This window comes from Hemitrygon akajei, chromosome 14, assembly GCF_048418815.1.
Source record: "Hemitrygon akajei chromosome 14, sHemAka1.3, whole genome shotgun sequence".
NCBI lineage: Eukaryota > Metazoa > Chordata > Chondrichthyes > Myliobatiformes > Dasyatidae > Hemitrygon > Hemitrygon akajei.
The window spans coordinates 93,790,414-93,814,456 of record NC_133137.1 but is presented as its reverse complement, the minus strand read 5'-3'; the positions used below and the strand labels follow the sequence as shown (position 1 = coordinate 93,814,456).

Genomic DNA, 24,043 nt, shown 5'->3' with positions numbered 1-24,043 from the left:
TCCCACCCCCTCCGGTCTTCTCCTATTATTTCGCATTTCCCCCTCCCCCCACTACTTTCAAATCTCTTACTGTCTTTCCTTTCGGTTAGTATTGACGAAGGGTCTCGGCCCGAAACGTCGACAGCGCTTCTCCCTATAGATGCTGCCTGGCCTGCTGTGTTCCACCAGCATTTTGTGTGTGTTGTTGTTTGAATTTCCAGTATCTGCAGATTTCCTCGTGTTTGCTCCTTGAATATATTCCAGTCATTTTCCAAGTAGAGCTTGCCCCTGATTTCAGAAATTTATTTATCAAGGTAAGACAAATGTATCATTCAGTTTAGGAGAACAATTTTCCCTACTGAATTCCAAATGTGCTCTTGCCAGAGCTCTGTTCAGTCTGAACAAGATTTCCTTGTTCTTCCATTCCAATCTGTCCAATGAAGTTCAACAAATAATTTGTTTTCCTCATTCCTTGCTGAACTTCTGTTTACTTTTTGCCTTTTAGGAGCCAGTGCAGTGTTTTTTTCCACTATTTAAGGGGTTGCTTGTTTTTCTGCTTTTGGCTGAGTCACCAATCTATTCCAATATCCTTGTATTGGAGATGCGTGCCACTCTCTGTAAAGAGTTGGTATGTTTTCCCCCTGTGACCACATGGGTTTTCCCCTGGGCGCGCTCATTTCCTCCCACTGCCCAAAGACATACTAGGGAGGTTAACTGATCATTGTAAATTGTCATGTGATGAGGTTAGGGTTAATCAGGGTTGTAGGGTTATTGAGACAGCATGGCTCTAAGGGCTGGAAGGGCCTGCTCCATGCTGTATCACTAAATAAATAAAAAAGCAGTTTCTTAAATAAACTTTTGCTTTACAGAGAAAAAGTTCAAAAGAGCCTGTAGCTGATGACAAAGTGCCTGAAAATCATCAAACTGAAGGAATTTTAAATACCCCCAACTCTGTGGAATATAGTGCAAGTGCTGGAGCAACTGTATCAGATGCAAACGATGCAGTAGACACGTTAGATACAAGCCATGACGAAGAACAAGCAACATACGTCAAATCAACATCTGACATACATTCCTTGATTCTGGATTTCAGTCCAGCCAATTTTGTAGATTCTGTTGGAGCAAAGGGGCTTAAAATGGTAAGTGTTAATACTATTACTTCTACTTGTGCCAATATTCTTGGGAATGGAAATTCTATTTATACCTAATTTGATAGTTCCCATTATTGCGACATGACTTAAATTACTTATTTGTTAGTCCATAATTGTCCATGTCCTCAAGCTCACCATTATTCAAATAGAATAGAACATCAGATTAGTTTTTAGTGTATTAGGGGAATCTTATGCTTCCCATATTAATTGCAGAAATGTATTACAATCTAAATTAGCAATGAGATATATTTATGAAACATAGAAAGTCTTAGGATTTCCTTTTATAAACTATACTTAATAGGTGCTTTCCTAAAGATACTGTGAACTTGCTCATTTAGTCTTGTACTCCTTCACTCTTCTATGTTCCTGCAATAATTTATAGTTATTAAACTCGTTGTCCTGCCTTTTGTATGATGATGCAATGGATGGGATTCCTTCTGCTACATGTGCCTTTTGCTACATGAAAATTATCAGCTCCTTTGGAAAACAACCAACTCCTTCAGGTTAATTTTTTTCCCCTAGAGTCATGCATGACACCATTCCAAAGAGTAAAGAATAACAGATGATTGAAGTGAGCAGCAAAAAGTTGGAAATGGAATTCAAGGGGAATAGAATTCAAGGAGATACTGTTGAGGTTTTTTAAGACACTAGTCAGGCCACATTTGGAGTATTGTCAACAGTTTTGGGCCCCATATCTCAGAAAGGATGTTCTCTCATTGGAGAGAGTCCAGAGCAGGTTCACAAGGATGATTCTGGGAATGAAGGGATTAACATACGAAGAGCATTTGGCAGCTTTTGGGCCCGTATTCACTGGAATTTCGAAGAATGCAGGGGGATCTCATTGAAACCTACTGAATGATGGAAGGACTAGATAGGGTGGATGTGGAGAGGACGTTTCCAGAACTAGAGGGTACAGGCTCAAAATTGAGGTCAACCCTTTAGAACAGAGATAAGGAGGGATTATTTTTAGTCAGAGAGTAGTAAATCTGTGAATTGCACTGACGCAGACTGCAGTGGAGGCCAAGCCCATGGGTAACTTTAAGGCAGAAGTTGGTAGTTTCCTGATTGGTCATGGTATCAAAAGATTTGGTGAGAAGGCAGGTGTATGGAGTTGAGTGAGATCTGGGATCAGCCATGATGAAATGGCTAGTAGACTCAATGGGCTGAATGGACAAATTCTGCTCCTCTGTCTTGTGGTCTAAATATTCGGCTAAACTAAATAAAAGGGATTGTTCTGCTAAGGAGAAACTTGGAGAAATAGAGAGCACAGAGTGATGAAACAGATTAATGGTAACCAGTGTCTCTGGAAAGGAATGCTTACAAATGTAAGTGGACACCTCCAGTTAAAATCAGTAGGGAAAAAGTCACAGGCAAAACTGAAGACTATCTTGATGTATAAAATATGTGTAACACAGTAGGAAAAAATTAATAAATATTTTCTAATGATTCTTAGAACCTTGGATGAAAAGTATATTGCTTAATATAAACTAAAAAATCAGAGGTGCATATAAGAAGAATAATTATCATGGGCAGTTTAAGTTACATTTACACTGAGCCAAAATTAGCAATAGTACTGTGGAGCATGCATTCCAGTCACTTTTTTTTAAGTGTCTTTTTACATCAGAGGAAGTGATGCTAGAACAAGCTATTTTAAACCACTATGTAGTAAGAGAAGGTTGATTGATGATCTGGTGTTTAATGGGCTTTTAGAGGAAAATGATAATTCCTCGTCCTACTTGGCTCCATTGACCTATCATCTTACCTTCTCTGGTTCTACTTAATATGGTTCTTATCATATTCTAGAATCTGCAGCCTTCTGAATTCACTTATCACCTTTCAGCTTCTGACTGCAGAGTTTTGACCCAAAACATCAACTGCTTACATTGATGCTGCCTGACCTGCTGAGTTCCACCAGGAGCTTGTTTTATTTTCTCTCCAAAACCATGCTCATTATCTTTTGATTCATCCCAATCTTTGCAAATGCCAATTATTTTGCCCCTCAGAATTTTTGTCCAAGACATTCTCTACCATTAACGTTAAACTCACGGGGCAAACAATACCCATTTTTATCCCTACTGACCGTGAACATGGGTACCATAATGGCTGTTCTCTGGTCCACCAGTAAAAACTGAAAAAAATCCTGCCTATTCCCCAACAATCTGTTCCCATAGCAGTCTGGAATACATATCATCAAGCCCCACGGTTTATATATCTTTAAGCTGGCTCAAGCATCTAATAATCACCATACCTAATGGTTCTGGAAATTTACACACCCTTTGATTTCTCCCTCAACAGTGTCCGTCCCTTAGTGATAAAATTTAAGACCATGTTTATATCTTCTCGTTCCATACATAGGCTGCCTTTTAATAGACTCTAGGCCTTCCCTGGTTACCCACTTGTCGTTAATATGTATAATTTTTTTCAGAATTTTCCTTATCTGTTTTTTATAAGCCTTGTTTCCTTCCTAATTTGTTGTAATATGCTGTATATCTGCCTTCCCATCCTAGTTTGTCTGACAGTCATTAATGTCTCAGTACCACCTTGTGGTTGAGCTGTAGTAACAAAAGAACCTCCCTAAACGTGCTACCCATAAAGTTCTTGGCCTTCTAGATGCACCATAGTAATTCCAAAGACTCTTGCAGGTCTGAATCATGCAGTTCAAACTGCTGCTTCTGGAAAGAATTCTTGCACAAGTAATTTCTGGAACACTGGATCTCTGCATATTACTGAGCTAAGCTGCCTGTCAAACTTCACTAATAACACAAGCATTTCTGAAAAGATTTGTCATTCACCAACATGACTTGTGGAGGGATAAAACAATACAACATGGATACAGACTCAAAGGCTTAACAGGTCTATGCCGGCCCAACTAGTCCCTAGTTCCTGCATTAGGTCATAAGACATATGAGTAGAATGTGGCCATTCAGCCCATTGGAACTACTCTGCCATTCCATCATGGCTGATTTTATTATCCCTCTCAACTCATTTTCCTGCCTTCTCCCGTAACCTTTGATACTCTGATTAACCAAGAACCTATCAACCTTCAGCTTAGTAACTTTGTCTACACAGCCACCTCTGGCAATGAATTCCACAGATTCGCCACCTACATCTTCAATTCTGATACTGTGCCCTCTGGTTTATAGACTCCCCACCATAGGAAACATCCTCTCCACATCCACTCTGTCTAGGCCTTTCAATAAACTCCAGTGAGTACAGGCTCTGAATCATCAAACGCTCCTCGTGTTAACCTTTTCATTCCTGGGATCATCCTCATGAATTGCCTCAGGATGAATCCTCTCCAATGCCAACACTTCTTTTCTTAAATAAGGGGCACAAAACTGCTCTCAATACTCCGTGTGTGGTTTGATCAGTGTTTTATAAAGGCTCAGTATTATGTCCTTGTTTTTGTATTCCAACCTTCTCAAAATGAATTTGCCTTCCTCACCATCAACTCAAGTTGCAAGTTAACCTTCAGGGAATCCCAAGTCCCTTTGCACCTCTTACTTTTGAATTTTCTCCCCATTTAGAAAATAGTTCACGTTTATTTCTTCTGCCAAAGTGCATGACCCATGCTCTTCCCTACACTATATTCCATCTGCCACTTCTTTGCCTATTACCCCAAACTGTATTTCTGCAAGGCACCCTTTTCTCAATGCTAAGTGCCCCTCCACCTATGTCCATATTGTTTGCAACGTGGCCATAAAGCCATCATTTTCTTCATCCAAATCATTGACATATAACATGAAAAGAAGTGGTCCTTACACTGACCCCTGCAATACAATACTGGTCATCAGCAACTAACCAGAAAAGGCCCCTTTGTTCCCAAAGGCCTCCTGTCAGTCAGCCAATCTTCTATCCATGCCAGTATCTTTCCGGTAATACCATGGCCTCTTGTTAAGCAGCCTTATATGTGACACATTGTCAAAGACCTTCTGAAAATCCACTGACTTTCATTTGTCAATCCTGCTTCAAAAGAATTCCAACAGATTTGTCAGTTAAGATTTCTTCTTTGGGAAACAATGCTGACTTTTATCTATTTTATCATCTGCCTCCAAATACTTAGAAACCTCATCCTTAATAAAAGACTCCAACATCTTTCTAACCATTGAAGTCAGGCTAACTGGCCTATAATTTCCTTTCTTCTACCTCCCTCCGTTAAAGTGTAAAGTTTACCATTCAAGAAGCATTTTGATTCTTGAAAGATCATTCCTAATGCCTACAATCTTTTCAGCTCACACACACAAAATGCTAGTGGAACACAGCAGGCCAGGCAGCATCTATAGGGAGAAGCACTGTCGACGTTTCAGGCCGAGACCCTTCATCAGGCCTAACTGAAAGGAAAGATCGTAAGAGATTTGAAAGTAGGAGGGGGAGGGGAAAATGCGAAATGATAGGAGAAGACAGGAGGGGGTGGGGTGAAGCTGAGAGCTAGAAAGGTGATTGGCAAAAGGGATACAGAGCTAGACAAGGGAAAGGATCATGAGACGGGAGGCCCAGGGAGAATCTTTTCAGCTACTACTTTCAGATCCCTGAGATGTAGTTCACTTGGTCCAGGTGACTTACCTACCTTCAACTTTTCTGCTTCCCAAGCACCTTCCTCTTAGTAATAGCAAAGATGCTAAGGGCTGATGCAAAATATGTATTCAATTCATCTGCCATTTCTTCATCCCCCATTATTTCAGCTATCTGATATTCACTCTTCTATTTTACTTTTTATATATCTGAAAAAAATTTTGTATCCTCTTCATATTATTGGCTAGTCTGCCTTTATCTTTTCTCTCTTTATGGCTTTTTAAAATTTGCTTTCTGTTGATTTTAAAAGCTTCCAAATCCTCTAACTTCACTCTCATTCTCGCTATATTATATGCCCTCTCTTTATCTTTTATGCTTTTTGACTTGTTAACTGCAGTTGCCTCATCCTCCCTTTAGTATACTTATTCATCTTTGTGATGTAACTCTTTTGACTCTTCTGAATTTCCCCCAAAAGCACCAGCCATTGCTGTTCTGCCATCATCCCCCTTGTGAAAGTTCTGTTTCCTCTCTCCCCCCCCCCCGCCACCCCCCCACAACAGTATCCCCAAAGCAGTATGCTTATTATTGAGGGGAACAGCCACAGGGGTACTCTGCACTGGTTGTCTATTCCCTTCCCCCTCCTGACAGTCATCCAGGTACCTTCCCCCTGTACCTTAGGGGTGATTATCTCTCTGTAGCTCCTATCTACCACCTCCACATTTTCCCATATGAGCCGAAAGTTCATAGAGCTGCAGCTCCAGAACCTTAACATGGTCTCTAAGGAGCTGCAGCTCAATGCAATTCATGCAGATGTAGTTATCAGGGAGACTGTAAGATCTGAGTTCCCACATCTTACACAAAGAAAATGCCACTACCTGTGGACCCATTCTCAGTCCACTAGCTATATACTAACAGGGGGAAAAAAAACTTGCTTAGAACTTCTGTCTGTGCTTGCCCAAGCCTGTGGAGCCAAAGCCAAACCACTCTAATTCTGCCCCACTCCAACAATGGCCACTCCAAAAATAGCCCCTCCACTTGCACCTCTTCAATACTATGAGAATTCGTCTTATATTCTTCTAAGCCCCACCCCTTCATGTACCTATCCAAATGATTCTATTGTACCTGCCCCAACTACTGCTTCTGACAGTTCAGCACCCCCTGCCTGGAAATTTTTACCTCCAGATCTAAGTTTTAATTCTTCCCCTTTGCACCTTAAATCTATGCCTCCAGTTTTAGACTCCCCTGTCCCAGAGCAAAGATTGTTACCATCCACCTCTCAAAATTTTAAATAATTCTACAAAGTCGCTCCTCATTCTCCTACATTCCAAGGAGTAAGGATCTAGCCTGGCCAGCCTCTCCCCATACTCCAGCTCTCTGGTCTTGACAGATCTTTTCTGCACTCTTTCCAGTTTAACCAATCTTCCCCTAAGCAGGTGACCAAAACTACATAGTACTCCCAAGTGCTGCCTCACCACTGATTTGTGCAAATAGAACATAGTGTTTTAAGTTGTATACTTAATGCCCTGACTAATGAAGGCCAGCTTGGTAAACATCTTTTTCACCACCTTGAATAATTGTGAAGTCACTTGTACTCTGGATCCCTCCATTCCATGTTCCATTACACTCGTATCCTCTACCATTCGTTGTATAAGTCCTACTCTGGTTTGACTTTTCAAAATGCATCATCATGTACTTGTCTGTGTTGAAATCCATTTGCCATTCCTCAACCCACTTCCCTAACTGATCAAGATGCCCCTGTAAACCATGATAGCCTTTTGCACTATCAATGACTCCTCCAAATTTGTCATCTGCAAATTGGCTGATCAATCAATCTTTGTGCATTCACATCCAAGTTATTTATGTAAACAATGACTAACAAGGATCCCAACACCAGTCACTAGACTTCCACTATTATCACACTATTGGAACAAAAGCCAATGTTGAGATTTTCCTGCAGACCCTGCTTGTTGAAGCCTGCACTCTTGAGGGCAGCTGTGTTAGTCTTTAAACATTCTTCAAATCGCAAACAGGTGAGCATGATCTGTCTGGTAGCACACTTAGATAATTGTGGTAAGTCATAGCAAAGTCTAAGAAGGGAAGGTTTTTTAAGTTCTGTTCAATAAATCAAACCATATAACTTGGGCCGAGCAGCATTTTTCTGTCATTGACATTTTGTTTCAATTTAATGTGACATTTTCAGATGCTGGAGAAATATGAAGAAATTGGAATTAATGTATTCATAGCTGGGTGTAATGGTAAGCATAATGCCATCTACAAAGTTGGAATCCATCTTTATGTGAGAATGTGAAATGGATTTTGGTTTCTGGCTTTCATAAACAGTCTTGGGCTTGATTATACTCGGTGACTGAGCTACCACAGATGTCGTGGACAGAGAATTCAAAAGGTTCACTGCCCTTTGAAGAATTTATTTTCCCCTTTCATTATTGAGTGGTCAACCCCTCAACTGAAACTGTGGTCCTTGGCAGATGCAACCCCTGCATCTATCTTGTTGAGTGTCATTTTAAAGACAAAACAAAAAGTTTCAATGAGGTACTTAAAAGATCATTGGCCAGTCTTAATTTTGTGATTCTTGTGATTAATCCGGGCTACATTACACTGCTATCAAAAGTACATTGTCCTTTAAATAGGAAGACGCAATCTGCACACAGTGTTCCAGATTTTGCCTCACCAAGATTCTCTACAAGCAGAGAAAGATGTATCCTTTCATATATTCAAATCTCCTTACAATAAAGGGCATTATTCTGCTTGTACACATGCAAGCAATTAGGAAGATTGAGATCTGGTGATTGGCAGAGTTGACTAAATTATGAAAATAATGCATGATCTCATTAAAAACCAATTTCTTAAGTAGGGGCCTGACAGGAAAGGTACTAAGGTGAGGTTTATCCTGGTGAGGGGGTGGATCTGAAACAAGAAAACATTTCTTTACAAAGCAGTGAACCGTTTGAATTTGCTATCCAAGAGGATTGAGAAGAAATTAACTTTAAATGATCTATGTGCAGAAACATTCAGATCCCTCCCAATACATTTCAATCTCTCACCATTTAAAATGCTCTTTTCTTTCTCAATCTTTTTTATTAAGTTTCGAATAGATAAACATAACAATGATAATGATACAAAGAGATAGGGATTATATTAATAACTGTTAGTAATCTAATCCTCTCAATCTCTTCGTAACTACACATGAAAAAGATTCCAAAAAAATTTTTTACAGAGAAAAGAAAAGACCCCCAAACTAAAAAAAACCAAAATAAAATTGTTATTCCCTTAGTTTTCCATAAAAGAAAGGTTTGATCAATACTGGATGGTTGGATGAAAAAATTAGATATAATAGGACTTGATAGGATAAATTTATTCAATCCAAAAAATTTACAAAATTGAAACCATATTTGTATTGTATGTTTAGTTATTGAATTAGTCATTTGCTTATTCAGTTTAGTAAGTGCAAAGGGAGGCAAGGTCCCTACAATAGAAGCCAATGAGAACCCCTGTACAGACTCGCACTCGAGGTTCACCCATCGTGGACATTGAATTTCATCCAGATCTTGTGTCCAGAACGTTAAATATCGAATATTAATTGACCAATAGGATCTTAAGTTCGGCATTGCCAAACCGCCATCCTTTTTTGATTTCTGTAAATATTTCTTACTTAACCTAGGATTTTATTCTGCCATATATATGAAATTTTAGAATCAATAATATAAAAAAGGATTTAGAAATGAAAATTGGTACCGCCTGAAATAGATACAGAAATTTAGGTAAAATAATCATCTTAATAGTATTAATTCTACCAATTAATGATGAGGACAATAGGGACATGATCAATTAAGGGTAAAAAGTTAACCTTAAATAGATCCTTATGCTTTTTAGTCATTTTAACACCCAAATAAGTAGTGATCAGGAACCAGTCTGAATGGTAATTGTCTATAGATTAGAACTTGCATATTTCATGGGAAAAGCTCACATATTAAGATCGAATTTATAACCAGAAAAACTACTAAACTGAGCAAGTAGTGATATTATTGCAGAAATGGATTTCTCTGGGTTAGAGATATATAGTAACAGGTCATCTGCATATAGTGATACTTTATGTATCCCATTACCACCAATAATGCCAAATATATTGAGTGAATCACGAAGAGTGATTGCCAAGGGCTCCAAGGCAATATCAAATTGTAAGGGATTTAAAGGACAACTCTGTCTAGTACCTTGAAAAAGTCTGAAAAGGGGAGATCTCTGATTATTGGTAAGTACAGAAGCCAAAGGTGTATGATGTATCAATTTAATCCAAGATATGAATTTTGGGCTAAAATTAAATTTCTCAAACGTATTAAATAAATATTCCTATTCAACTCTATCAAACGCCTTCTCGGCATCAAGCGCAATAACACATTCTGGAGTTTTAGATGAAGAAATATACACAATATTCATTAACCTTCTAACATTGAAATACAAATAACGATTTTTAATAAATCCTGTCTGGTCGTCAGAGACAATTTGTGGCAATATATTTTCCAATCTAATTGCCAATATTTTGGAAAAGGTTTTGGAGTTCACATTCAACAAGGATATAGGTCTATATGATGCACATTCAGTGGGGTCTTTATCTTTTTTTAGGAATTAAAGAAATAGATGCTTCATAAATGGATTGTGGTAATTTACCTACAAATAAAGCACTCTTAAAGATTCTACATAACCAAGGAGAAAGTAAATTTGAAAAAGATTTTAAAAATCCTACTGTATACCCATCCAAACCAGGTGCTTTACCAGAATTCATCAAAGAAATTGCTTTCTTTATTTCTTCTTCTGTGATGGGTGCATCTAATGCTGAACGTTCATTAAGTGGTAATTTCGGAATATTCAATTTCCTTAAAAATTCATGCATTATGGTAGAATCATCAGGAAATTCTGACTGATATAAAGAGGTATAGAATTCTTGAAAAGATTTATTAATTTTGTCATGGTCAACCATCAAAATACCATCCTATTTACAAACTTTAATAATCGGACGTTTAGCCGAAGCCACTTTCAATTGGTTGGCCTGAAATTTACCCAACTTATCACCATATATATAAAATTGACTCAGTTTTAAGTAATTGATTTTCATTTGGGGTTGTTAATAACAAACTGTGTTGCATCTGAAGTTCAACTCTCTTTTTATAAAGCTCTAGATTAGGAGCAGCAGAATATATTTTTATCAATTTCTTTGATCTTATCAACCAATGTACGCATTTCATTATTAATTCATTTTTTCAATCCAGCAGAATATGAAATAATTTGTCCACAGATGTATACTTTAAAAGTATCCCATAATATCCCACTGGAAATTTCTTCCGTAAAGTTAGTTGTAAAGAAAAAGGCAATCTGTTCTTTAATAAAGTTAACAAAGTTTAAGTCCTGAAGTAGAGTAGAATTGAACTACCATTGTCTAGCACTAAAAGTTACATCAGTTAATTTAATTGATAGTTTCAGGGGTGCATGATCGGAAACAGCGATTACATCGTACTCACAGGCAGTAACAGACAGAACTAATCGAGAGTTGATTTTTAAAAAAAGTAATCATTTCTGGAGTAGTTATAATATACATGAGAAAAGAATGAGAACTCTTTGTCGTTAGGATGCAAAAACCTTTCAAACTTCTAAAATTCCGGTGTCAACTAAAAGGGAATTAATAAGAATAGTGGATTTGTTTGGAAGTACCTGATTGGATGCAGACCTGTCCGTCAAGGGATTCAGGCAACAGTTAAAATCTCTGCCCATTATCAACGTATATTCATTTAAATTAGGAAGAGATGCAAATAGATGTTTAAAGAATTCAGGATAGTCTGCATTTGGTGCATAGATATTAACCATAACAACCTTTTGGTTATAAAGTAAATCAGTAATTAATAGAAATCTACCATTCAGGTCTGAGATTGTTTCATAGTGAACAAATGAAATCAAGGGGTCTATAAAAATAGGTACACCTTTCACCTGGCCTGAGAGTTAGAGTGAAATTGTTGCCCTATCCAAAACCTAAAAAAAACACTGATTATCCTCCTTCCTCACATGAGTTTCCTGGGCAAAGATAATCTGAGCATTCAATCTATGAAAACTTTAAAAATCATCTTCTGTTTAATCGTATGGTTCAAACCATTCGTATTCCATGAGACAAAGTTAATAATATTATGCATTTTATTTGAATAAACTTATAGGGTTAACCTTACTGAATAGGAAACTCATGAATCAGGAAGAGGGAAAAAGGTTTAAAGAGGAACTGGAAGTTGCGACAATTCAGACATATTTGTAGTTTCAGATCAGCCCAGATGAAAAATACTAAACTAAAAATAGCCCCACCCCTCACCCACAAAAGCCTGAAAACTGGCCAATAGACAGCCAGAAAGCTAACTAGAAACTTCCCTACCCCCACTCTCTTAAAGGCAAATCTCCAAAAATTGAAAAAAAATTGCAAAATACCACCCATCATCAAAACATTGAAAGAAGAAGGCCATAAATCAAACAAATGTTAAGAAAAAATCAGCCATTTGCAAAACATTTTGAAAAGCAAGATCTTGAAAATTGAAACAGAATACAAACTTATTAGTATTTCAGGAGTAGGGGAGCAGTCAATCACCAGATCAGATTCTTAATTATTTTCAAAAACGAACAATTGAAAATAATAAAATAAAATAACAAAGGGGGGATAAAAGGAACTTTAACATAGAAGCATGATAAACATCCATGCTCCAAAACAGAGTACATGTGTTATCAAACCAAGGGCAAAAGTCTTCAAACTTCAAAAATCTAGATCTATGAACTGGTTATTAACTTATAAACCAAATGAATACAGACACGAATAAACAGTAAATTTATTAGACAGCTAGGATCAAACGTTGATACTCAAGGAACTGATGAGCTTCTTCCACAGATTTAAACCATTTACGTGATTTATCAGGCAGAACAACCCTTAAACGAGCTGGAAATAGTAGAGCTGGTTGAAGCTTTCTTTGATAAAGCTCGGCCATCACCGGTTTAAAAAGTGATCTTTCTCGCTTTACCTCAGGACAATCGTCTTCAACCAGATGAAACTTGAGGTTTCCGTGTTCAATAACCCCTTTCCGACAGGCAATTCGAATTAAATGCTTCTTGGTTTGCACATAGTGGAATCAGAGTATAACAGGCTGAGGCTTCAGCTCTTTGGGAGATTTTGCTCTGAAAACCCGGTGGGCGCGATCAAGTATAGGGGTAGTAGAGAGAGCTTCAGAGCCGAACACGTCCATTAAAAATGAGAAAAGAATTTAGTAAGGTCACCACTCTCAATGTCTTCATGGAGTCCTCTTATTTGCAGGTTCTGTCTACGACTGCGACTTCCCAGGTCAATGATCTTGAGTTTATTCTGTTCCAGTGTCTGAGTAGTCGAAGTTAATTTCTTTTCCAACACATCCAATCTGTGATCTCTCTGTCTTCCAGCTTCATCGAGTTCTGAAATTTGCTGCCGTTGTTTTTCACTCTCCCACTTAAGAGTTCCCTGTCTACTTTCAATCTCCTTTAACAATACTTCTAAAGTAGAATTTTTTTTTATCGAATTTATCATCCAGGAGCTTCGACATAGCTTCCAAAGTGAGTGGAGGCTGTTTAGAATCACCTTCTTTCCTTCCACTTCCATTACCGGCTTCCTTGCCTTCGGCTGATGCCTTCTGCCCTCTGATATTCATTTTCAGCGATTTAAAAATCAAAGTTCAGGCATATATGTGTTATAAACACTTTAATATAGATAGTGAAAGGGTGGTTTAAAAAAAAATTGAAAAATGAACAGAGCAAAGCCAAAATGCAACTTAATCCATCTAGTGCCCCAAGAGAACTCCCCTAAGTTGCTCATTTCATTCTAACTACCAAACTGGATCATGTCACAGTTTTCCCACATTGTATTTTGCACACACTTTATTTCTTAAAGTCAATTCAATTAATTTCAAATGTTAACAAATTATGAATATGAACTTCCTAATTTGTTTTCTGAAGTAGAGCTATCAAGATAAGTGAATGGACATTGACAGTGTGTGGAATACAATGTGGAAAAATGTGATGTGATCCAGTTTGGTAGTTAAAACGAAATGAGTATTTTAAATGGAGAGATTGAAATGTATTGGTATTGGGAGGGATCTGAATGTTCTTGTACATAGATCATTGGAAGTTAATCTCCTCAATCCTCTTGGATAGAAAATTCAAAAGGTTCACTGTGTCATTGTCCATTCACTTAGCTTGACATCTCTGCATATCCTCTACTTCAGAAAACAAATTAGGAAGTTTATATTCATAATTTATTAATATTTATGTAAAAACAGCAGCATTTAAAACATGAGAAATTTGGCAGATGCTAAAAATTCAAAGTAACAAATGTTGGAGGAACTCAGCTGTTCAGGAAGCATCTATGACAAATGAACAAACAGTTGACATTTCGGGCTGAGGCCTTGAAACTTGGTGCCATTCAAGTGACGTTGCATTGCCAAACCACTTGGATTACAGGTAGTCCCCAAGTTACGAACGTCCAACTTACAGACAACTCGTACTTACGAACTGAGGAAGGAGTACGCCGTCCGCCATTTTAAGTCAGATCGCGACGCCGTCCGCCATTTTAAGTTGTTGCAGTTGACATTGTGTTAAATGTTTAACTTTGTATTTGGCTTAAATTTTTCTTCATAAGAATTCAGGCTTCCAGGACTTGAAATTAAGGTTTTATGTAACATGTCCATTCTGGTTACAAATTATCTTTTATGTTTACTTTTCTACATTACAAGGTGTTTTTATGCTGAACCTAAATTGCAAGATAATATTTTTAAAGACCTGTAAAATGTTTTGTGTTTTTTAAACTTACAGGGGCCGTAATAGCAGATCTGGATAGACTGGAATTCTTCGACAGCTCAATTACAAGAGATCTTCTGTTTCTTACTGTACATGATGCTGTGCTTCATTGTCAATATAAATTGGCTTCTGAGTCACTATAGAAGAGTCTTTTACTGCAATTGGCTGTCTTAATGTAATTTGCAAAGCTTTAAATGGGCATCACCTGGTAACTTGGAAAGTCACCACCACAGAAAAAGCTTGGTATTTTCAGGAAAGGGTAATGCATTCCAGTTTAATAACAGAGCACAATCTCACATAGTCTAAGAATATGATTAATTTATGCGCTCTAACTTCAATACGTTATAGATTTAGGATTGAGGAATTTCTACTTTGGTAACTTGATTATAAAGTTCTGCACTTTAATTATTCTTTTCTTCATTGTTCATGAGTTTTGCATCCAATTAGAAGAGCAGATCAGAATAAATTATCTGTTCTTGCCTCCACACCTCTTCCAACATGTGGAGAGTCAAGTGGAACCAGTATTCTCAATTGTGCTTGTTATACTAGAGGATAGCCTTTTAATAAGTCTGAAACCATACATATTTGATTAATTATATTGACTATTGCTGTGGTTTTCTTTGAATTATTCATCTTAAGTGTTGTGCTCTGAAAAATAATTCCCAACATAATTATGGTCAGCATAATGCAGGTAAAATGTATGTTAATGTTCTGTTTTTGTAAAATTATGTTACTAATCAAATCTGAAATTATTTACCTGATTGTGTTGTTTCTCCTTTACTTGTTATCTTTGTACAGTATGTGACATCCTTCTTGGTCATGTACTGCAAAATTTCCCAATACATTTAGTCCCTTTTTAATATGAAGTACTTTCATTGCATCTGTTTTTAGGTGGAAGGAGCAAGTCTGACATTTCTAGTTGTAAAATTAAAGTGAGGTTGAAATCAGTTGTACTGCAACCCTGTCCAGCTCATTTATGGTTGGGTAACTTTCTTGATGTATTTTAATATGAATCTTTAGTCTAAAATGAAATTCTGCCATTTGCAATTTCAGGGAACTGCTAAATAGGTGGCACTGTGTGATTTTGTAAATAGGCATTTTTTTAAAAATTAGAACATTTCAAAAACATCTGAATTTTGATAGTCATCAAACCCATTTTTCATTACTTAGGAAATACCTTTTTCTCTGTTTTTGATGTTTTGAAGGTCACTTTACACAACCTAAGCTCGTAGCACAGTATAAATACACATGCTGTTAGAGTGATTTGGGGATACAGGTACAGCCAATAATGCTGGGTGCACTGTATACTAATGGGCAGGTACCTAAAACACGTTTAATTGTTTGCATTCTGTTCTTGTTTGTCATTCTAAATTATCCTAAGTGAACTACTTCACTCCTTCTGTTCCCAGATTCTATTCTATTCCACTTTGTACAAAGAGGAAAAAAATCCATGTGCACTTGATCATAATTTACTGAGATTTGCAATGACAATTTAATTTTTTTTGTGTGAAAAAGCTGTGTACAGTGCACTGTCTTGATGGTAATGTGGTAAATCCATTGCTCAAAATATGCATTTTTGTTGGAAACAATTACTCTTTGAGGAAATATGAGAATGTCTCATTAGTCTCTGAAATCAGTAAGTTTGGCAGACTAAGAAAGGCCAATAGTTCAATGATGTTTGTATCTTATCAAAGTGTTTGGCTGCTGTCAAGTAGGAGGAGCTCAAAATGAAGGAAAGATGCCAAGTTTTTTTTTCATTGGGAGATAGATGCAATTTTAGAGGGAGAACCGGCAAGTCATTACAATTTTGGCGATTTTGCATATTTTCTAAGTTTGTTGCATGGCCCCAAAGTCCAACAGCTACCTTGACTTTAAATTTGTTTACATGGCATTGAAATCATTCTCTTTGAGAAAAGTAGCACTTTCTCTAGAAAAGTGGAACAATAACAAACCCTCTGATATTTGAACATCCTAGATATCTTGCATTGAGGGTGATCAGGTTTAACATGATTTTGCTGAGGTGGTGTTTTTGTACAGTCTCTGAAATTGTGTACAAAGTATTATCTCAGTTTGCCTTAAAGTGGATATTAAAAAATCCACATTGAAGACCTTGCACTTCCTAAGTTTTCAAGCTTATTGCCATTGGGACAATGGAAAAGTCATGACTTATTTTTAACAATTCTGGAACTATTAGTTTTATGTTGTGTTCTAATAAGTGAACATGTTAGCACGACATAAAATACAGAAAAAATAGGCTGCTATTTGGGATTTTGTATCAAATAATTTTTGAATATGAATGTAAATTAAAATTACATGATGTGAAAATGTAATTTAAAGTTATTGGAAATGTATTTTTATACTATATATTAAAGTATTGCAAGTTGGATTTCCATACAACTTGCTATTTAGTAAGGCTTTAATTTTTGGCTTGAATTTACTGCTTGTCATCATTCATAACTTGTGTTTAACATGTTCTATTCCAATAAGCTGATGGTGAAACTAAAACTGTGTTTCCTTTAATTCAGAGTCATAGAAATGTACAACTCTAGCAGGCTTTTTGGCCCATCTTGTCTTTGCCAATCTTGATGCCCCTCTGTGCAAATCCCATTTGCCACCATTGGTCCCATTACCCTCCATGCCTTTCCTTTCCAAGTACCTATCCAGACACATTTATTGTTGTAATTCTAACAGCGACCATCACCACATCTAGCAGCTTGCTCCGACTTTGGTAGCTTTAAATAAGACCATGAGACCTAGGAGCAGAATTAGGCCTTTTAGCCTTCCAGCTTTTTCCCCATAACCTTTTACACCCCTTACTAATCGAAAACCTTTAAACCTCCACTTTAAATCCTACCCAATGCCTTGGCCTCCACGGCTGTCTGTGGCAGTAACTTCCATAGATTTACCACCCTCTGGCTAAAGAAATTCTTTCTCTTCTCTGTTATAAAGGGGTGTCCTTCTATTCTGAGTCTGTGTCCTCTGGTCCTAAACTCTCCCACTACTGGAAACATCTTTTCCACGTCCAGTCTATCTAAGCCCATCAATATTCGGTAGGTTTCAATGAGTTCCCCAAGAGCCATCGAATACTCTTCATATGTTAACCCATTAATTTCTGGAATTATTCTCAAAATCTTCTCTAGAACCATAACAATGCCAGCACATCCTTTCTTAGATATGGGACCTAAAACTGCACACTGTCCTCAAACTGCAGTCTAACCAGTGCCTTCTAAAGCCTCAACCTTACATCCTTGATTTTATATCTGAGTCCATTCTAACATTGCATTTGCAGTTCTTACCATTGATATAACCAGCAAGTTCATCTTTAGGGAATATTGCACTGGGACTCAAGTCCCTTTACACCTCCAATTTCTAAATGCACTCCCTGTTTAGAAAATAGTCTACACCTCCTTCTACCAAAGTGCATCACCATACACTTCCCATTCCATCTGCCACTTCTTTGCCCATACTCCAAATCTGTCCAAATCCTTCTGCAGAATACCTGCTTCATCAACACTACCTGCCTCTCCACCAATCTTTGTGTCATCTGCAAACTTGGCCATAAAGCCATTAATTTCATCATCAAGATCATTAACACATAACGTGAAAAGTAGCAGTCCCAACATCAAGCCCTGTGGAACACCTTTAGTCACTGGTAGCCAACCAGAAAAGGTTTATTCCCACTTTGCCTCCTGCCAGTGAGCCAATCTTCTATCCAGGCCAATATCTTTCCTGTAATACCATGGGCTCTTATTTAGCAGCATCATGTGTGAAGAAAGTATGGCAGCACCTCTACTTCCTTAGAGTTTTTGAAGATTTGGCATGACATCAAAAACTTTAAACTTCTTTTGATGTGTGGTAGAGAGTTTTATTAATTGGTTGCATCACAGCCTGGTTAGGAAACACCAATGCCTTTAAAATGAAAAGTCTACAAGAAGTAGTGGATATGGCCCAGTCTAGCATGGGTAGGGACCTCCCCTCTATTGAACACATAAGACCATAAGATATAGGAGCAGGGGCAGGCCATTTGGCCCATTGAGTCTGCTCCACCATTCAATCATAGGCTGATCCAATGCTTCCAGTCATCCCCGCTCCCCTGCCTTCTCCCCATACTCTTTGATGCCCTGGCTAATCAAGAACCTATCTATCTCTGTCTTAAATACACGCAATGACTTGGCCTCCACAGCTGCTCGTGGCAACAAATTCCACAGATTTAACACCCTCTGACTAAAGTAATTTCTCTGCATCTCTTGGATTTAGTTTTTTTCCCCCAACATCATCATTATGTGCCTTGTCATTTGACGAGGTTGATCGTGGTCTTATCCATGAGTGACCCCAACCATTATCGATGGATTGTGTGCCTGGTGTCAGTGGTCACATAACCAGGATTTGTGGTGTGCACCAGCTGCTCATATGAACATCCACCATCCACTCCATTGGCTTCACTTGACCCCGATTAGGGGGCTAAGCAGGTGCTACACCTTGCCCAAGAGTGACTTGCAGACTAGCAGAGGAAAGGAGTGCCTTACTCCTCATTTGGTAGAGACATGTCTCCATCCCACCACCCAGTCCTCAACAATGGGAAATATTATCTGCATGTTCTTTCAAGTCACTATTTAATCTCTTACTGTTGTTTCAAAAATGTTGATCAAAACTGGATCACCTAACACTTTGCCTGCTAGTTTTCTTTTCTATGTCCTTGCCTATTCAATTGTCAATCTCCATCTGTTTTTAAATTTGCACTTTTACACATTGGATGTTTTGTCCATCGTTTGATGCAAGTTGCATCTGCATGGGGTGACATATTCTTTCATAATAAATTCACTTTGAACTATGTATTGTAAACCAAAATCAAAATTTTTAACTTTTTATGTAATGACTGGAAAGGGGGAGGTGTACTAGGGTTGTGGTCTGGGAGCCAAAGAGGGAGAAGCCCAAAAAAGTTTGAGAATCACTGATCTATACTGAATGATGGTGGATGTGGAAAGGTGGCCAGTATAAAGAGGTGAGGGGAAAGGGAGGAGCAAGACCTGACAAGGGTTAAATGGATCCAGGTGAGGAGGGGGTGACAGGTAAATGGAGGAGGGTAAAGTGGAAATAGCAGAATCTGGGAGGCTACAGATAAGAGGACTGATGATGGAGTCTGATGGGAAAGGAAGATGGAACGGGACTAAATGAAGGAGCTGTTATTATGTGTGTACATATTAAAGAATAAGTTCCCAGTGTGGATTGCAGGTGGTTTACAGTGGACCAGAAGTGACAATGGTGAACAGAGCACATAAGTGCTCTTAGTGAGCTAGAGTGTCCTGAGTAAAATACTTGAGCCGAAGCCATTCAGTAAGTAAAATAGTTCTGGCATTTTTACCCACACAAAATTGTCTTTGTTAAAGAACAAGCATAGCAGGAGGTGGGGAGGGTAGAAGGAAGTGCTGTGTGTTAGGGTGTGGGTGAAGGGGACCCAACGGGAAGGAGTGAGATGGGTGAAGGATGTGAAAGAAACATTGATGGTGGCCATCTGGTTAATTCATGGCCGTTGGAGAAAGATATTTGCTCTCCCGATTCATTCCAATCTTTGTGACTTCAGACCAAAAGCAAAGTGGTTTTCAGTTCACTGCTTAGCAAGCCCCTTAATTCAGGGGCTGTAAAGGCTTGCTCTCCCAGTGCTGCCCAACATACTGTGACTCAGGTATTGGCTTCAATAGGGAAATGGTTACTTACTGACAGAAAATTAAGGAGCGTTATCTTTTTACTTTTTTGTACAGACCAAAGTTTACCCAACTGATATAATAAGCTTGGATCTGTTTTCTTCCTCCCCCAATCTCCGTAAGCTAGCCAATAGAATTAATAAAGAAGCAATTTGCATAACCCAGTTCTACAAGTACGCACTGTCAAAGCGAGCTTAAAAGGCGTTGAGCTCATCTGGGCGTGAAACCTTGTACAGTCGGCCCTCCTTTATCCGCGGGGGATTGGTTCCGGGACCCCTCGCGGATACCCAATTCCCTTATTCGACCTGTCTTAATGCGCTGGACCTTAGGACCCAGTGGTAGAGATCTGAATCCGCAGTCTTTGTTTCTGTTCGCAAAAAAAATCACGAACACGATTGAAAGTAAACTGGAAATAATAAAGCGATCGAAAAGAGGCGAAACGCCATCGGTCATTGGAAAATCGTAGGGCTACGTCGGTCAACGATCGGAACAATTTGAAAGGATAAAGTGAGAAAGGCCCTGCCCCGATGAAAGCAGTGGTTTAATTATTGGATTTTAGGGTTTTGGGTTTTTGATCTTCCACATCAACCCGGCCGGATGGAGAGCGCACTCAAAAACGGTCTGTCACTGGCTCCCAAGCCCGGCGCTGAAACATACGCTCTTAAGTGTTTTATATGCATAGAAAGGTAAAATATATACTAAGAATTGAAAATACACATGGACTAAGATGTTAACTGTCCTGTGCTATCATCAGTTGATCTGCCACCTGTCTTCAGGATTTCTGGCCCGCTTATGATCAAGACTCCCTCGAGGTGGTGGGCCAGCAGTGCTAAAGCACCACCTCCCACTGGTGAGCTTAACAACTTGGCATCTGCCTCTATCAGAGTTCTTGGTCGCTTCCATCCAACAGATGGAATCTACGCAGCTGCTGAAGAGTTTACAAAAGATGGATAACTATCTGCCCCTCTGGACGCACTTAGTCCACACCCATGATGATCCTGTCTCTGCTACCTCGGCTACAGCCCTGCTGGTTGACTTGATCTCTCTTCTAGTGAAGCCAAGGTCACGCAGCCACTTCTGGAAAGTGAACGCAATAAAGCCACGGCACCCTACTTCGAATGGATAGCATGAGACCTTCCACCCTCTGTCTCTGCACTCTGATCTTAATTCTACATACTTGGTTAACTTGCATTCATGGGCTTCATCGATGTTATCTTCCCAGGGGACTGTGAATTCACCAATAACCATTTCTCTACTGGTGTCAGACCAGACGATTATATCTGGACGCAATGTGGTGAAAACTATTTGCTCCGGGAAACTGCCTTTCCCGTCCAGGTCGGCCTTGACACACCAATCATTGGCTGAAGAAAGTATGCTTGATCGTGGCCTGCGCTGTACACCCTTGACTTGGAGCCTTCTTTCACAAATGATATGCGATGTTCTGTGCTTATCGTTTGACTAACTGACGCTAAATAATACCGGATGTACCTGTTCCGACTTTCTTAGTAAGAGAACTTCCGATTTTTTTCGATCCCGATCCACGATAACCCACGCACATCCTCCCGTATACTTTAAATCATCTCTAGATTACTTATATCTAATACAATGTAAATGCTATGTAAAATAGTTGTTATACTGCATTGTTTAGAGAATAATGACAAGAAAAACAAGTCTGCACATGCTCGAACAACGTGCTGGAAGAGCACTTCCGGGTTTTTGCATTCGCGGTTGGTTGAATTCGCGGATGAGGAGGGCCGACTGTAGTCCCCTACGTTGCGTGGTTTCACTTTGTAGGAGGTGATGGCATTTAAGCCCTGCCGCAGCGGTCGAGCATCCTTCAGTGATTCAAGTTTGGTCCAGAATTGCCTCTTCACACGTGAGATGCGAAGTTCCCTAGGGTGAGCACATATGAGCGCGCACACTTAGCACACAAAGGAATTTAAATTGCATGCAAAAGGTTGTCACCCTCTGCCTCGTTGGCATGTTAAGTATGTTTCATGATGGTACACAATCGCATTTCCTTTCCTGGTTTTTGATACGGACGGTATTGTCAACGTGGAGTTTGCGATGACGTGTCTGCGGGTTTTAGTACTGGCCTATTTATGCTGTTTTTACTAAATAAATTATTCAGAGTGCACATGTTGTCACTGGGCAAAAAAATTGCACAGCACAAGAGTTTTGTAATTTAATCACTAAAGATGCCGTACCAAAATGCTTGAGTTAAGTCCATCGAGTCCTTCAGAAGATCATGACGTTACTAGTTCATTAAGATGGTTCAAAAGTATGTTGCTTAAAGGGAAATTACAGACTGCAGATTGCATTGAGTGTAGTGCAGAAGTATATTTGGAAGTTTTGTAAGTTGCCCTCAATGTATTGTTATGTTTCACCAGTGCCATCTTGCAAAAAATATTAGGGCATCAGTTTATAGGCAGTGGAATATTTTTTTTCTCTTGAGTTTGTTCTCTTTACTGGAGATTGTGACTTTGATATGGCCCATACCTTATTTCCCTTCTCCAACCTCACTGTGGCCTTTATTGAGATCCTTACTTCATTGTTTATTTTATTTTTAGTGAGAGAACAGGGGTCCCAAGTGTTGTGGAGTGTAGGGGGGGAGTGGTGAAGAACGGGACCAGGGGTGTAAGTGTGTGGATAGGCTTAGGGACTCCTGGACATTTAAATGTGCAGAGAATGGAGGAATGGGGACTGAAGGCAGAAGCAGTTAGTTTAGTTAGGCATTTAACGACTAATTTATTTAATTCATCATGGAGTGATCAGCCTGTTTCTGTGCTGTAATACATTCTATGTTGTATGTTCTTTCCTCCTCTCTCTATGTCCCACAACAATCTCCTTCCCTCATTCCGGCTCTTTCCCATTTCCTACTGTCTCTCTCTGTCCCCCCTTCATCCTTTCCCTAAATCCCATTCGCTCCCTCTCGGTGTCCATCTCTGGGTCAGGAATACCCTGTAGTACCAACTTTACTGAACACCACAATGCCCTCTCTGTGATGCTAGTTTATATATCTACAAAAAGATAAATATTTTGTTTCATGGCAATGCTGGTGCAATCATGGACATCCCTACCACCTCAATTTCGGCCCACCCCTTCACTCTGGTCCCCTTGGGCTTGGGAAGGAGTTGGGGGGAGAATTATTCTCTTCCTCCCCTCATGCCTCCCTCACTATTTGTAGAGAGAGAGAGAGAGAGAGAGGATCAGGCGATCCTAGAAGAGGCAACCATGAGTGAGGGAGGGAGTGGGAGGGGCAGCGAGGAGGGATGGGGGCACCACAGGAATGACAGGGAGGAAGGTGGGAGTGATGAGGATGATGGAGGAGGCAGGACTTTGAGACACATTGCAAGGCCTTTTGTTCCAAACATTCACTTTATTGTTTAATATAAAATATCTCCCACTCACCTCTCCATCCCACCTTCCTGCTACCTCTCCCTTACTCCCTCTCCCCCTCCATTCTCCTTCTCACTACTTCTCCCCCTCTACCCTCACTAGTGCTCCTCTCCCCTCTCCCTCCCCTCTCCACTTTATCTCCCATCTCCATCACCACCACTGCTTCTGTTCCTTGTTCCATCCCCACTTCCAACTCCCACCCACCCACCATCTCAAAAATCCACACTGGGAATAGAGAGAGACATTGGAGGAACCTCGTACCGGGCAGTGTCTATGGGCTCAGCCAACTCTGATCTCAGATGGGGCGTTCCATCGACCCACACCAGTCCTACATTAAACTCCTTTTTCTTTCAGTAGAACAGCCCCCTCATGACCCAACCCCACGGGGCCCTCTGCTCTTGACAGCCTACCAAAGGGCTGCAGCATTCAGCTGGTGCTCCC

At 39.3% G+C, this 24,043-nt stretch overlaps 1 protein-coding gene across 5 annotated transcripts in view; it reads left to right on the top strand.

Annotated features, from left to right (window-relative positions):
• Positions 1 to 16,921, top strand: part of slc26a5 (solute carrier family 26 member 5) — an 86,914-nt gene extending 69,993 nt beyond the window's left edge. For all 5 annotated transcript variants that reach the window (XM_073066640.1, XM_073066643.1, XM_073066641.1 and 2 more), the window contains 3 exons: positions 849 to 1,118; positions 7,843 to 7,897; positions 14,517 to 16,921. In XM_073066640.1, coding sequence (XP_072922741.1) covers positions 849 to 1,118; positions 7,843 to 7,897; positions 14,517 to 14,644 — 453 coding nt within the window. In that variant the 3' untranslated portion in view covers positions 14,645 to 16,921. The remainder of the gene's footprint in view (positions 1 to 848; positions 1,119 to 7,842; positions 7,898 to 14,516) is intronic.
• The last annotated feature ends 7,122 nt before the right edge of the window (positions 16,922 to 24,043 follow it).